Here is a 16,292-nt window from a genome sequence, read left to right as displayed (position 1 = left end):
TCTGGCATGTTATTAGTGTCCTCCTTTGTGAAGACAGAACCAAAGTATGTATTTAGTTGGTCAGCCATTTCTTTGTTCCCCATTATAAATTCCCCTGTTTCTGACTGTAAGACATTTGTCTTCACCAATCTTTTTCTCTTCACGTACCCATAGAAACTTTTACAGTCAGTTTTTATGTTCCCCGCAAGCTTACTCTCGTACTTTATTTTCTCCTTCTTAATCAATCCCTTGGTCCTCCTTTGCTGAATTCTAAACTGCTCCCAATGCTCAGGTCTGTTGTTTTTTCTGGCCAATTTGTATGCCTCTTCCTTGCATCTAATACTATCTCTAATTTCCCTAGTAAGCCATGGTTTGGCCACCTTTCCTGTTTTACTTTTGCACCAGTAAAATCACTGGTTAAGGCTCAGCTAGAGAATTGTATACAGTTCTGGGACCACACCTCAAGAAAGATGTCAGGGCTTTAGAAAGGGTACAGAGGACATTTGCCAGGTGTTACCAGAGATGAAGGATTTCAGTTATATGGGGAGGTTGGAAAAAATTATACTGTTCTCCTTGGAACAGCAAAGGTTAATAGGTGACCTAATAGAGGTTTTCAAGATAAGAGGTTTTGATAGAGTAAATAGAGAAAAACTAATCTCACTCTTGAGTCAGTCAATACCTGGAGTCTATAGACTCAAATTCATTGGAAAAAGATCTGGACGGAGATGCAGAGAAATTTTTCACTGAGTTGTCAGGATCTGGAAATACTGAAAATGTGGTGGAAGGTGACTCTATAAATAATTTTGGAAAATAATTGTTAGGTACATGAGACTGGGCAACTTAAAAAAGGTCATGGACAAAAAGTGGGGATATGATGCTCAGCGCAACTGCTCTTTCAAAGACAAAAACAAGATACTGTGGATGCTAGAAATCTGAAATAAAAACAGAAATTACTGGAAATACTCAACACCCTCAGCCTCTGGGAGAGAGAAACAGTATTAACGTTCCAGATCAGCGACCTTTCATCAGAACAGGGAAAGGTTTGAATAGAAATGTAATAGGTTTGACATAAGCAAAAATAGGAGGCTGGAAAAGGAGCAAATGAGAAGGTCTGTGATGGGGTTGCAGATAGGTGATTACATGAGATAAGAGTTAACAGTGCAAAGCCAAAGATACTGGAAATGGGACAAGAAACGAAAGATGTGTCCAGAGGAGGTGTGAATGGTAGAATGATGACAACTGTTGTCTGAGAGTGAAAACAATTGAAAAATGAGAGTAAAGGTGAAACAAAGAAAAAGGAAGCAAAATGGGGACAACGATTATGACCGCAAATTGTTGAACTCTGTATTGAGTCTAGATGTAAAATGCCTAATTAAACGTGCCTCAATGTGGGCTGAAGGAGCAGTTCCTCATCTTTCATTAAGGCATGCTACAGCCTTCCAGAATCATTACTGAGTTCAGCAATTTCAGACCATAACCTCTGCCCTCATTTTGTTGCCTTTTTCCTTGCAGGTTTTGGTTTTACTCTTTTTTTCCTTTCTCATTTTTGGCAGCTGTTCATCATTCTACCATTCATACCTCCCCCAGACACATCATTTTGTTTCTTTACTTGTCCCTTTACCACTGCCTTTGGCCTTGCACCACCAACTTATTTGTTATTTAATCTCTCCTCCTCCTATCCTATCACAGATCTACCCCTTTGTTCTTTTTACATCCTTACCCATTTCACTTGCTTAACTCGGAGAAGTTCTGATGAAAGCTCATAGATCTGAAACTTTAATTTTATTTCTCTTAACAGATGCTGATAGACCTGCTTAGTATTTCCAGCATTTTCTGTTTTTATGCTCTTTCACAGAGCCAGCACAAGCATAATTAGCTAAAGGGCCAGGGACATTGACAGGCCAGGGGAAGGTAAGTGCCTAAGATAGGTAGTAAGGACTTAGGGGTTGGGGGTGTCCTGAGGTCGGGGGGGCGGTTGGGGGTGTCCAAAGGTTGGTGGGGGGGGCGGGTCCCGAAGTTGGGGGGTGGGGGGATGTCTCAAGCTCTGATTCGGGGAGGGTGTCTCGGGGTCGGGGGGTGGTGCCTTGAGGTCGGGGTCAGGGGGTGGTGCCTCGAGGTCGGGGAGGGTGTCTCGAGGTTGGGGTCGGGGGGTGGTGCCTCGAGGGGGGTGGTGCCTCAACGGGGGGTGGTGCCTCGAGGTCGGGGTCGGGGGGGTGGTGCCTCGAGGTCAGGGTCAGAAGGGTGGTGCCTCGAGGTCGGGGTCAGGGGGGCTGGTGCCTCGAGGTCGGGGTCAGGGGGGGTGGTGCCTCGAGGTTGCTGGGGGTTGTCTCGAGGTCGGAGAGGTGGTGCCGGGGTCGGGGAGGGTGTCTCGGGGTTGGGGAGGGGGTGCCTCAAGGTTGTTGGGTGTGTCCTGAGGTTGGTAGGGGTGTGGTCCAGAGGTCAGGTGGGGGGGAGGATCTGGCGGTCAAAGAGGGGGAGGGTCTGGCAATCAGTGGGGGGTGGTGTCTGGAGGCCAGTTGGGGCGGGGGTTCCGGTGTTCGGGTGGGGGTCCGTGGGGAGGTTGGGGGCTCCGAGGTCGGGGTCTGAGGTTGATGGGTTGGGGAAGGTGGGGTTGTCGAAGGTCAGGGGGGTGGTCGCTGTCTGTGGTCGGGGGGAGGTGGGCTTGTCGGAGGTCATGGGGGGGGGGGCTGCTGGGGAAGTCCCATGGGGTCTTTCTATGTCTTTACAACAGTTACCCAGAAGTTAGAAGAGGTTTTAATTCTAATTTTTTCTGGGCAACTATTGGTATAAACCCAGCAGAACCATCGAAGTTTGCGATTTAAATTGCATTTTCGGATGCTTCCCAGCGCAGCATAATTGTCCAGGTGAAGTTAGCACGTCTGGGCAATTGCCGTGCAAACCCTTGCCTGGTGGGAACTTGCCAGAAGGATTCCCCAGCACATCTTTGGGATACCCCCCAAATCCAACACTGGGGAGCGCTGAAGTTGCGGGCCAGTGTTTCTGTGTGGGGGGCAAGGTGGGGCTGTTGGGATGGTAGGGGGGGCAGGGGAAGGCTGGAAGGAGAGTAAAAACAGATAAAATCATTCTGATCTCTGTACATTTTCTTGTTATTGCTTCAGAGGGGCTGATGTGTAGAAAATGGGCAGCATCGTCCGTGCCAGCTGGCATCAGGCATGATCGACAGCATGAGCGGACAATATGGTGAGAAGGCAAAGCCGTAATTTTCTTGAGGTCGGAGCGGGCGGCACACCTGGCCCTGGAAAAGGGGCTCACTGTGGGCGGGACGTTTCTGGCGGTGGACCCCTTGGAGGCCACCGCCCAGAGGATCATAATTACCAATGTCCCACCCTTTGTCCCCAGTGAGCTCCTCCTCCCCCACCTCCATTAACTGGGGGAAGTTAGGTCAAGGGTTGCACCGATCCCACTCAGCCTCAAGGATGCGGCCCTCCATCACGTATACTCCTTCCGGCACCAGGTTTTCATCCACCTGGCCCAGGAGGAGTGCATAGACGGTGGTGGGGGTGTACTGTGGAATATGAGGGGGCCGCCTACAGAGTCTTCTGGACTGTGGCTGGCTTGCGGTGCCATGCCTGCAAGAAGGTGGGGCATGTCTGTAAGAACTGCCCCGCCTCCAAGGCCACCAGCACCATCCAGGCGGCCGAGGCTGGCACCGCCACCACTCTATCTTCCTCCCCGCAAGGGGAGGTGCTGCCAGCAGCCACCACCATCTCGGCTGCCGGCGAGGCTGGGGGAAGAGACCCTGCGCCATAAGAAGGCGTAGAGGTAGATCCGCCACCTGGAGGCGGATCCCCAGACCCCCCCAACCCACCCTGATCACCAGGCACCTGAAAACACCGGCTCGGGTAAAAACATCATCCGGCTCCAGCGACGTGTGCTCCCAGGCCCGGCAGCGATGGGGCGCGCGAGCCCGAGCCAGAGTTGTTGGTCATCCTAAAAAGGAAAGACCCACCAAAACCCCAGAGGGCAGAGCGTCCGGAGGGGCTGGATGAGGCAGCGGGGGCCTCGCAGATGGAGGTCTCCCCAGCCCGCTGCCTACCCCGGAAGAGACTCCACCCCTCGGAGGGGGAGGACCTCGCGACTTGTGAGGTCGGATGTGTCCCCTCCCCCAGTGAAAAAGTGGTGGCATATCCACCCGGTAAGTCCTCGCTCTGCTGTCTGGGGGGAGCCCCAACCCCCGACCCCTTGTTGCAGTCCCCTGAGCAGAGCCCTTCGGGGGTCGGTGAGGGTATCGCCCTTGTGGTGGTGCCCCACCCCAACCCACCTTGTACCCCCGAGATGCTATCTGGCCTGCCAGGGGAATGCAGCAGTCCCTTCATGGCCCCGACTGCTGAGTCATCGGGCGGCAGTGGCAAGGAAGGCCTCCCAGCAACCTCCCAACCTTTAGCGCCAGGCCCCTCAGTCCTAGGTCCGGAGATTTTTCCAGACTCGCTGGGCGACCTGGTGCCTGGAGGGGAGAGGGGCCCTGAGCATCTACCACCCTTTGGCCCATATCCCCAAGAAAAGACCACAGAGGACCCCTCTGGCCTTGATCCTGGGGGTGGGATCGAGCTGGAGGTGGAGCCGACATGCAGCTTCTCAATATGGGGGAGGGGTTGGAAGCTGGAGGCGACGACCTGGAGGAGGTTGGGGTTTCAGTGGTGAGCACCGGGGATGACTTAGAGTCGTTGTCGGGTGAGGTGGTGGATCCCCTGGTGCCCCCCACCAATTCTCCCCTCATCCCTTTACGGGAGCTCCAGGATTTTTTAGCGAGTAATTGTAGATGCTGAGACAGGGTCCAGTCAGCTCTGGACCTGTGGTATTCTTTTCATCTTGTGTTCTGGTCTGCCGGCGAAGCCCTAAAAGCCCCTGGGCTGGACCGGAATGCTAAGAGGAGGGTCCACTTGTTTCTCGCTGGGCTCCTGGAGGAGAGGAAGGATTAAAATAGTCCTCTCCTTCTTATGCTAGGCACGGTGATGGTGGCACATACTTCTGACAATGAAGACTACCATAGCTAGCCTCAACATCAATGGCAGCAGGAACGCACAGCGCAGATTTCAGAACCTCTCGGACCTCAGGTGGGAAGAATGCGGTGTGCTTCCTGCAGGAAACCCATGTCGTTCCACGAGACAAAGCCACGTGGCTCCTGGAATGGTGAGGGGGGGTCTACATGAGTCACCTAGCCTCCAGTTCTGGCGGGGTGGCTATCTTGTTGGCCCTGCATTTTCAGCCGGAGATCTTGGGGGTCAAGGAGCCGGTGCCAGGCCAGTTGCTGCACGTTACTGTGCGCCTAGGGAGCATGGCACTTCACTGTGTGAATGTGTACACTCCCCTGGGCGCGCAGCAGCAAGCAAGCTTCTTTGATGAAGCGTCCACTCATCTTGGCTCCATCGATGCGGGCGATGCAACATCCTCAGGGGCATTTCAGCTGTACCCTTGAGGCCAGGGACCATTTCGGTGCCGGGCACCACTTGCTAGGTGTGAGTAAGTTGGGGGACCTGGTTGGGTCCTTCGACTTGGTGGATGTCTGGCGACATCTCCATCCTGACTCCAGTGTTTTTACTTTCATGTTGCCTGGAGTCAGAGCATCCAGACTCGACCGCCTTTACGTTTCCAAGGCATATGTGTCCTGCGTTCCGTCAGCTTCTGTGCGGCAGGTGCCGTGCACGGACCACCATCTGGTGTGGGCGGAACTTGTTCCGTTCTGCGCTGGCACAGGGTCCACGTACTGGCACTTTAACAACCTGCTGCTGGAGGACGAGCGGTTCCGGGACTCGTTCCATCATTGAGGCTATGGTGGGACATGGGCAAGGCTCACATCCACGTCTTCTGTTAGGAGTACACAAGGGGGTTGACAAAGAGGTGGAAATCCAGGGTCGAGGAGTTGGAGAAGGAGATGCTCGACCTGGAGGCACGTCTCCGTCAGCCCGACGCGGACCAGGCCCTGCAGCTGGTGTACGATGAGAAGAAGGGCGCGCTGCAGGACCTGCAACTCGTCGGGTCCCATGTCGCATACATGAGGTCACCAGATCCAGTTCCTCAAGGACCTGGACCACGGCTCCCCCTTCTACTCGCTGGAAAAAAGGCAGGGGGTCCGTCAGCAGCTCCTTACTCTTCTGGCCGATGACGGATCCCTTATCTCAGATCCGGAGGGCATCAGAGCTATTGCCAAATCCTAATACACTGCCCTGTTCTCTCCGGATCTGTACAGCAAGGATGCTTGCAAAGTTTTGTGGGAGGACCTGCCACAGGTTGGCCTGGAGGGCACTGGAAAGCTTGACTCCCCTATAAGTCCGGGGGAGCTGAGTGGCGCCCTTGGCAACCTCTCTAGGGACCAGTCCCCGGGGCTGGACGGGCTGACCGTGGAGTTCTTCAGGGCGTTCTGGGACATCCTGGGGGACAGTATCGCTACCGGAGAGGTGCCCCCTCTTGTGGCACAGGGCGGTCATTGCCCTGCTGTTCAAGAGGGGGGATCTCTACCAACTTACGAATTGGCACCCAGTCTCACTCCTCAGCACGGATTACAAAATCTTTGCCAGGGCGATGTCTTCTCGCCTTGGCACCGTGCTGGACCACATGATCCACCCTGGCCAGTCCTACACTGTCCCGGGCTGCACTTTTTTTGATAACGTTCATCTGGTCTGGGTCATCATCCACTTTTCCCAGAGGGCTGGCCTTCCTATCTCTTGTCTAGGAGAAGGCGTTCGAAAGGGTGGATCACGAATATTTATTCAGGACTCTGCATTGTGTTCGGGACGCATTTCGTCGCCCAGATCCGACTTCTGTACGATGCCACAGAGTGTCTAGTTAAGGTTAACGGGTCCCTGACGGCGCCTCTTCGCTTTCGGACAGGAGTACATCAGACGGCTGTCTGGCCAATTGTATTCTATCTACGTGAAGCCTTTCCTGCACCTCTTGTCGGGATTGGTCCTGCGCGGGCCGGGCATCGGGGTGGTCCTCTTGGCTTACGCTGATGATGTGCTCCTCATGTTCACTGACTCAGCTGACTTGCGGAGGATGCGCGAGTGCCAGGGCATCTACTCTGACATGTCTTCTGCCAGGATCAACTGGGGCAAGTGTTCTGGACTCCTGGTTGGTCATTGGCAGATGGATCCCCTACCCGAGGAGCTCAGGCCTTTCACCTGGAGCAGGACCAGCCTCTTCTACCTGAGGGTCCATCTCTGCCCTGCTGAGAAATCCTGGCCAGCGAACTGGCAGGAGTTGGAGGTCAAAGTCATCACTTGCCTGCGGTGCTGGACAGGACTGCTCCGAGTGCTGTGTTACCGGGGTTGAGTTCTGGTCATAAACCAGCTGAGGTACCAGCTGGTCACTTTGACCCCTCCCCTGGATTTTGTCTCAAAAATCCAGAGATCCACACCAGCAGCCAGTTTGTTCCCTGCCCCCACACCAGCAGCCAGCCTCATCCCCCCCCCCCCCCATCCCTCCCTTCTCCCCACCTTCCCCCTTTGGCATGAAGAATAGAAAAGTAGAGTATTATTTAAATAGGGAGGGACTGCAAAATGCTGCAATACAGAGGGACCTGGGTGTCCTTGAACATGACTCACAAAAAGTCAGCATGCAGGTACAGCAAGTAATTAAGTAGGCAAACTGTTTGTGGGCCTTTATTGCAAGGAGGTCTTGCTACAGCTATACAGGGTATTGATGAAACCACACTTACAAGTACTGTGTGCAGTTTTGGCCACTTTATTTAAGGAAGGACTTCCTTGCATTGGAGTAAGTTCAGAGAAGATTCACTAGGCTGATTCCTAGGATGATGGGGTTGCCTAGTGATGAAGGTGGAGGAGGTTAGATTTATAACAAAAACAAAAATACCTGGAAAAACTCAGCAGTTCTGGCAGCATCTGCGGAGAGGAGCACAGTTAATGTTTCGAGTCCGAATGACCCTTCAACAGAACTAAGTAAAAATAGAAGAGAGGTGAAATATAAGCTAGTTTAAGGGGGGGTGGGACAAGTAGAGCTGGATAGAGGGCCATTTCTCCCAACCCCCCTTAAACTAGCTTATATTTCACCTCTCTTCTATTTTTACTTAGTTCTGTTGAAGGGTCATTCGGACTCGAAACATTAACTGTGCTCCTCTCCGCAGATGCTGCCAGACCTGCTGAGTTTTTCCAGGTATTTTTGTTTTTGTTTTGGATTTCCAGCATCTGCAGTTTTTTGCTTTTATCTTGAGGTTAGATTTATACTCATTTGAGTTTAGAAGCATGAGAAGTGATCTTATTGAAACATAAGATTCTGAGGGGGCTTGACAGGGTAGATGTTGAGAGGATGTTTCCCCTTGTGGGCAATCTAGAACTAGGATTTCAAAATAAGGGATCTCCCATTAAAGACAGATGAGGAGGAATTCCTTCTCTTGGAGTGTTTGGACTTCACATGAGTAGTGGAGGCTGGACCATTGAATAAATTCAAGTTAAACAGATTTTGATTGACAAGAAGAGAGTCAAGGGTTATGGGAGACAGGTTAGGAATGTGGAGTTGAGGCCACATCAGATCAGCCTGATCTTATTGACTGGTGGCTTACTGCCGCTCCTATTTCTTATCATCATATGAATTTCAGAGGAAGTGGATTATTGCTGCCCTTGAAGAAAATGAGTTTGGTTTTGTGGAAAACTAACTCATTTGGAATTCCAAATGTATTTCTGGTGTGGAGGGAGGAATTATGGATAAGGGTGGTTTACCAAAGGGTCTAATTGGCCAATATGCATCATAATTTGCTAAGATGCTCCAGTTACTCAGTTTGAGGTATTTGTTTCCATTGTTGTCTCATATATTTTCAGTTGTTAGCCTTTTGGATTAAGACTTTAAACAAATGATTTTAATCTCTCTGGTCCTGTTTTGTAGTAATGGGAAAATGAAATGCCTTCGATAGGTGCCCTTGCAATTGTATGCCATCAAATTACTTGTTGTGAATAGCCCATTAACATTTGTAAATGGAACTCCGTGAAGCATGTATTGCAAGAGTCAAGCAAAATGTTTGTTTAAAAGCTCTCACTTGCAATTGTTAATTAGTTTCTATGTATTTAAATCTTCCAATGATTTTCATAGTAATCCTTAATCTAATCTACGATTTCAATCTGGATGTTCCAAAGGTGCATCTAATCTTAAATTTGTGTTTCTCATCTGATCTGGCTCTGACTCTAACTTGTGAAACATCAAAAGACTTAAATACTCATAATTGCATCAAACATCAAGTCGCAGAACTCTCTGGTTATTCTAAAACCGCTATAGCAAAGACACATCACAGACAGTGACTGGAAAATTTATAATGGGGAATAAGGAAATGACAGAGAAACTAAACAAATACTTTGTATCTGTCTTCACAGTGGAAAATACAAAACACCATCCAGAAGTACGATAGAACTAAGGGACTAGCAACATTGAAGAACTGAAAGAAATTAGTATTAGTAAAAAGAAGTTAGTGCTGGAGAAACTAATGGGACTGAAAGTTGATATGGATTTATGAAAGGGAAATCGTGTTTGACAAATCTGTTGGAGCTTTGTGAGGATGTAGCTAGCAGGATAGATAAGGGGGAACCAGTGGTGTTTTTGGATTTTCAGGAGGCTTTTGATAAGATCTCACATAAAAAGCTATTAAACAAAATTAGAGCACATGGGATTGGGGGTAATATACTGGGATGGATTTATGGATTGGTTAATGGGCAGCAAACACAGAATCAATGGGTCATTCACAGGTTAGCAGGCTATGACACATGGAGTATCACAAGAATCAGTGCCTGAGTCCAAGCTGTTCACAATCTATATCAATGATTTGGATGTGGGGACCAAATGCAATATTTCTAAGTTTGCTAATGACACAAAACTAGGTGGGAATGCGAGTTGTGAGGATGATACAAAGAGGCTTCAAGGGAATTTAGACATTCTAAATGAGTGGGCAAGAAAATGGCAGATGGAATATAATGTTGAAAAATATGAAGTTATCAACTTTGTTAGGAAAAACAAATGCAGAGTATTTATTAAATAGTGAGAGAGTGGAAATTGTTGATGTCTAAAGGGACCTGGGTGTCCTTGTTCATGAGTACTGAAAGATAACATGCAGGTGCAGCAAGCAGTTAGGAAGGCAAATGGCATATTGGTCTTTATTGCAAGAGGATTGGAGTATAGGAGTAAAGATGTCTAAAGTTGTATAGAGCCTTGGTGAGACCGCACCTGGAGTATTGTATACAGTTTAGGTCTCCTTGTCTAAGGAAGGATATACTTGCCATAGAGGGAGTGGAATGGAGGTTCACCAGACTGATTCTTGGGATGGTGGGATTGTCCTATGATAAGAGATTGAGGAGACAGGGCCTGTATTCTCTAGAGTTTAGAAGAAGAGCGGTGATCTCATTGAAACATACAAAATTCTTACAGGGCTCGACAAGGTAGATGCAGGAAGGATGTTTCCACTGGCTAGGGGTTCTAGAACCAGAGGACATAGTCTCAGAATAAGGGGCAGGCCATTTAGGACTGAGACGAGAAGGAACTTCTTCACTCGGGGTGGTGAAACTTTGGAATTCTCCACCTCAGAGGGCTGTGGAGGCTCAGTCATTGAGAATGTTCAAGACAGAGTTTGGTAGATTTCTAGATATTAAAGAAACCAAGAGATGTGGGAACATGCATTGGGCGTTGAAGTAGAACATCTAGTTGAATAGCAGAGCAGGCTCGAGGGGTTGAATGGCCTACACCTCCTATATTCTATGTTCCTATTTTGCCCACTATTGTTTACTCCTTTCCACCCCCTCCCCACCTTGTGGCGAACCCTGCATTGTGCATCACAATTAAAAAGATTAGTATGTTGCTATTGTATATTTAACTTTGATTTTTTGGATAATGTTTTGATTTTAACACTATTTGAAGATGTTGTAGATGAAGATGGTGATGAAAGCAGAACAATTATAGCACGGAAAGTTGGTGAAGCTGTGCAGAACACCTTCGGAGCAGTGGCTACAGCAATAGATTTTCCATTAGGTAAGAGGTTTACAAAACAGGGAAAATACTTCAAGGGCAGATATTGCTTTCTCCTCTGGAATCCTAAAGCTGATTTCACTACGCATTCTCTATCTGCTGATTTGATCGTCCTTGGCCACTAGCCTGGACATAGCACACTCCTTGATCTTGCAAAAAATAACAGCTGCTTGAGCTTGCGAAAAACAGGCACAGCTCCTTGAGCTGACAAAAAAAAAGCTCGAAAACAAACTATACTTCACACCATCATTATTGCATTTGTTCATAGAAACAGAAAATAACACACTGGCCAATTTAACTAAATACACAAGTTTGTGTATAGTGACGCTTTTGGCAGATTGTCTGTGCCTTAGTGGCAATCAACCATTTCCTTATAATCTGCAAGAGTGTGATAGCCAAGCCACCAAAAACCATTTCAGCGTACTGAGTGTTGCCATCTGAGCGTCTCCTATGCGCACAGTTTCCACTAATGTTCCAACAACAAGCGATGGGTGCAGCATGTACTAAAGGTAATTAATGACATTTTTAGCACAGAGCAAGTATTACTTAACAGACATATTTAGATGGAAACAAAAACCTAGATACAGATCAATGATGCCACGTCTGGCTGACCTGGGTATTATCATAATCCATGCCTCTGTCACTACATTTGATTATGCTCCTGGCCATTTAAAACACTGCTACCCGTATCTTACTCATAGTATCATCTATCCTCTCTGTCTTCACGCTGACTCCATGTTCCCAGGTACCTTAAATTTAAAATTGTCATCCTTGTGTTTAAATCCCTTTATGATCTCACCCCTCTTTATCTCTGTAAATTCCCTCAGCCCTACAACTTCCTTCCCCCTGCACCCAAACCTCCCACTTCTCAGAACTGTCCATTCCTCCAATTCTGGCTTCTTGTACATCTGCTCTCCCTTCACCCCCCATAGGCGGCTGTGCCATTAGCTGACTAGGCCCCACACACGTCAGGAGTGTGATGGAATACTCTCCACTTGCCTGGATGAGTGCAGCTCCAATAGCACTCAAAGAAGCTCAACACCATCCAGGACAAAGCAGCCTACTTGATTGGCACCCCGTCCACAAACATTCACTCCCTCCACCACCGACACAGTGGCAGCAGTGTGTACCATCTACAAGATGGACTGCAGCAACTCACCAAGGCTCCTTAGACAGCACTTTACAAACCCACAACTGCTATCATCTGGAAGGATAAGGGCAGCAGACACATTGGAACACCACCATTATCTGCAAGTTCCCCTCCAAGCCACTCACTATCCTGACTTGAAAACATATCACCATTCCTTCACAGTCGCTATGTCAAAATCCTGGAACTCCCTCCCTAACAGCACTGTGGGTGTACCTACACCACGTGGACTGCAGCGGTTCAAGAAGACAGCTCACCACCAGCTTCTCGAGGACAATTAGGGATGGGCAATAAATGCCGGCCCAGCCAGCGATGCCCACATCCCATGAACGAATGAAAAAATAACAAACTCTGGAATTCACTCCCTAAATCCACCCATCTTGTCTTTCAAGATTCTCCTTAAAACCTATCTGTGACCAAGCTTTGACCCCCCATAAAATACCTTTCTTGGCTCAGCATTCATTTTTCTGAAGTGGTGTGGGACTTTTTGCAACATTAAAGCTATATAGATGTAAGTTATTTCCAGTGCACTTTGAAACTAGTGTTCAGATTTCAATGACTGACAGAAGTCTAAATTTATTTTTCTTCTGCTTTGAAAAAGCTGGTGCTAAACCATTTTTATATCACTGTAAGAGTGTATCCACGTGCACCTATCCATGGTGTCTGGTTTTAAATAGCCATTAGCTGAAATGTATTTGAGTGAACTTTGAAGTGGGGGGTGGAGGGTGGGTGGGGGGGGTGTTTGGGTTGGGGGGTGGGTGGGGTCTGGAGGGGTGGGTGGGGGCTGGTGGGGTGGGGGTGGTGTTACTGTTTCTTTTTTAGAATCCCTGTAATTTGGTGCTGACTGACAGTGGATAATCTTGTGTGCCAGGTGGTGTCTGATAGCTACTCCAAACACTTAATCAGCTCAGGTAACACACCACAGTTGGCAGGTCATTTGCTAGTAGATGGCAGTTGTGATCTGTGCAAGCAAATTATAGGATAGTTGAGATTTGAGAACTTGGTCTCAACATTAGTTGCTTAGTGTACTGAAATTTTCTAGCAGTAATTAACAATTTTGGGAGGCAGGAGGGATTTGCCTTCTATGATCTGGTAATGCTCAGGACACCAGTTTCAAGCTGCTAGACATAAAGTCCAAAGACACTCATCTCATGCAGACTTTTCCAGGGATTGCCAGCGCTTAATAGTCATAACCTAATATAGTCTGTATCAGTTACTAAGAGTTCAAAATCTAATTGGCCATGCATTCAATTACTGCTGATAAACATCAGGCACTTCTGTGTTTTCTTAAAAAAATCAATCACACGAGCAAAACATTGTCCAGAAAATTTGGAACTGTGCATATTATTAGTCATATACCCTGGAAAGTATGTTCAATGTATAATGTCTTCTGGTGTATTATGAACAATCTTGTACCCTGTGCATGTTCAGAAATGGGTTTCCATATAATATTGATTTTGCATGGAGATGGTAGCATAGTGGTAATGTCACTTTACTAGTAATCTAGAAGCCCAGGATAAAGCTCTGGATGCATGAGTTCAAATCCCACCACGGCAGCTGGTGGAATTTAAATTAAATTAATAAATCTGGAATATAAATCTAGTCTCAGTAATGGTGTCCGTGAAAATATCATCGATTGTCATAAACACCCATCTAGTTCACTAATGTCCATTAAGGTAGGAAATCTGCCATCCTTACCTGGCTTGGCCTACATGTGACTCCAGACCCACAGCAATGTGGTTGACCCTTAACTGTCCTCTGAAATGGCCCAGCAAGCCACTCAGTTGAAGGGCATTTAGGGATGGGCAGCAAATGTTGGCCTTACCAGCGACACCCACATCCGATGAAAGAATAAAAAAAGTGATCATTTAATGTGATGGTCATTCCCAAAAACATTCAAGTTGCCTGTAGGCATCACGCTGAAGAGGATCTCTGTGAGGAACACCTGGAATTTATCAGATGCATCAGTTGTATGCTTACAAGAGGGCACTGGATAATGGCTTCTCTGCCTCATTTGATAAGCGCCCAGCCCGATGTGGGACAAGACTATGCAAACCAGGTTCATTTGTTGATATATAACCAGTTGATCTCAGTTGGATGATGACATTACTGCAGTATCCCTGTGCCTCTGAGCTAAAGAGGAAGAAAATCAGCCCGGTTGCCTTTGATTAAATGTACATGAAAGTCAGATAGTCTGCTGGACTCTAGCTACCTCGGCATGGACATGACAATTGGCTGACTAAGTGTGATGATGAAGGGACATCCAGTTCTTTGAAGAAATGTGTTGGAGGGAGGAACTAAGCAGAAGTGCACTGGATGTAGAAATGAATCTTTTGTGTGTTTTAATTTAGATTGACAACTCATGAATCATGTCTTTGGTAGGTCTAGTGAAAGATGCAGCCAGACCATCATACTGGGTTCCTGACCACGAGATCACTAATTGCTGCTATTGTCGGAAAGAATTTACAACAAAAATGTCCAAGCATCATTGTCGAGCCTGCGGGCAGGGTTTCTGCAATGAATGCTCTCAGGATAGGCGAACAGTCTCTTCACGTGGATGGGACCATCCTGTACGGGTCTGTATAAACTGTAATAAAAAGCCAGGTGACCTTTGAGTAGCACACTTGAAAAAGACAATATTGATCTAACGTTGAATTTTAATCCAAATTATTCATTTCTTAATTATCAAGTATGCATGACATTTAAAAGAAGTGGAAATAGAATTGTTGAAATAGTTCTTAACCCTGCCTATTCAAAAACAACTCCTAAGAGGTATATTTTTTAAAGGTTCTGAACAATAACCAGAGTTCAGTAGGGAGTTGGTAACATCACATTTTTCCCTGTGAAAGGTTGTTTTCTAATTGAACCCATTGTTCATATTCATGATTTTACTCATTGACACTCATCAAAACTGATCTAAATATTATATCTGTATGTGTTGTATGGGTTGTGTGCCAAATGCACTTGTAATTATACACAGATTACAAAAACTGGGTTCTGCTCACATGGAGAATGCCTTAAGTTTTACTGTCAAACACTATGGGTATTCATGTGTGTAGCATGATTGTAGCTTTTTAAGTGATATCAATGTAGAAGTGCTCAAGTCGACGTAAACCTACAGTGACGCTGACTCAAATTTCTCCCTCCCCTGTTTCTTTTGGAACCCATTCCTCAGTGACGGGATTTTTTTCTAAATGTGATGTACGTTAGCACCTTTTTGAAAAGCTTCTGTTTATTTAAAAACAAATCGTGTTTTTGTTTGTCACCATTGGAATCCAAAATTCACATTACCATGAGCAAGTGTATAGTTCTGTTTATCATATAATGTAAATTAGTGGTTTGTGAATAATTTATGTAAATAAAATGTTGATGTCCACTACACTGTTTCTCCTGCTTTGCAAATCCTTTCAGTCATTCGTATAATGTGTGATTTCACGTGACTCGCTGTGGTAGATCAAGCAACAAAATTGGTTGTACAACCTGGATAACATATATGAATGCGCTATTTGTAATTATAAACCAGATTACTGAAATCCACTAATGCAAACATAAACACATTAGACATAAGAACAAAAAGAGGAGGAGCAGGATAAGTCCATACAGGCGGCAGTTCAGTATGGTCAAGGCTGATCTTGGGCTTCAGCTTCACTTTCCCATCCACTTCCTGTATCCTTTGATTCCTTGAGAGACCAAAAATGTGTCTATCTCAGCCTGAAATATATTTAATGATGGCATATCCACAACCCCCTGGGGTACGGAATTCCAAAGATTCACAGCCCTTTGAGTGAAGAAATTTCTCTTCGTCTCAGTCCTAAATGATTGGCCCCTTATACTGAAACTGTGCCCTCTTGTTCTAGATTCCCCAGCAAGTATCTGCCTTGTCAAACCCCTTCATTGTCTTGAATGTTTCAGTGAGATCACCTTATTCTTCTAAACTCCAGGGAATATAGACCCAATTTATTTTGGCTCTCATCATAGGGCAACCCTTTCATCCCAGAGACCAACCTAGTGAATGTTCACTGTACTACTGCCAATGCAAGTATATCTTTCTTTAAATATGGAGACCAAAATTGCACATAGTATTATCCCAGGTATTGTCTCACCAAAGCCCCATTACAATTGTAGCAAGACTTATTTATTCTTGTTCTCCAATCCCCATGCAATAAAGGCCAGCATGCCATTTGCTTTC

The 16,292-nt window shown here is 46.9% G+C and overlaps 1 protein-coding gene across 2 annotated transcripts in view; it reads left to right on the top strand.

The window, feature by feature from the left end:
- zfyve1 (zinc finger, FYVE domain containing 1) overlaps positions 1-15,482 on the top strand; it is a 108,168-nt gene extending 92,686 nt beyond the window's left edge. The window contains exons 10-11 of one of the 2 annotated variants that reach the window (XM_078562910.1): positions 10,849-10,959; positions 14,486-15,482. In XM_078562910.1, the coding sequence (XP_078419036.1) occupies positions 10,849-10,959; positions 14,486-14,718 (344 nt within the window). In that variant the 3' untranslated portion in view covers positions 14,719-15,482. Of the gene's footprint in view, positions 1-9,317; positions 9,842-10,848; positions 10,960-14,485 lie in introns of those variants that run through there. The other variant, XM_078562912.1, reaches the window with a different exon arrangement.
- The last annotated feature ends 810 nt before the right edge of the window (positions 15,483-16,292 follow it).

Source organism: Cetorhinus maximus, chromosome 18 (genome assembly GCF_964194155.1).
Source record: "Cetorhinus maximus chromosome 18, sCetMax3.hap1.1, whole genome shotgun sequence".
Classification (NCBI taxonomy): domain Eukaryota; kingdom Metazoa; phylum Chordata; class Chondrichthyes; order Lamniformes; family Cetorhinidae; genus Cetorhinus; species Cetorhinus maximus.
The sequence above is the reverse complement of the archived record's forward strand: the minus strand, read 5'-3'. Positions and strand labels throughout refer to the sequence as shown.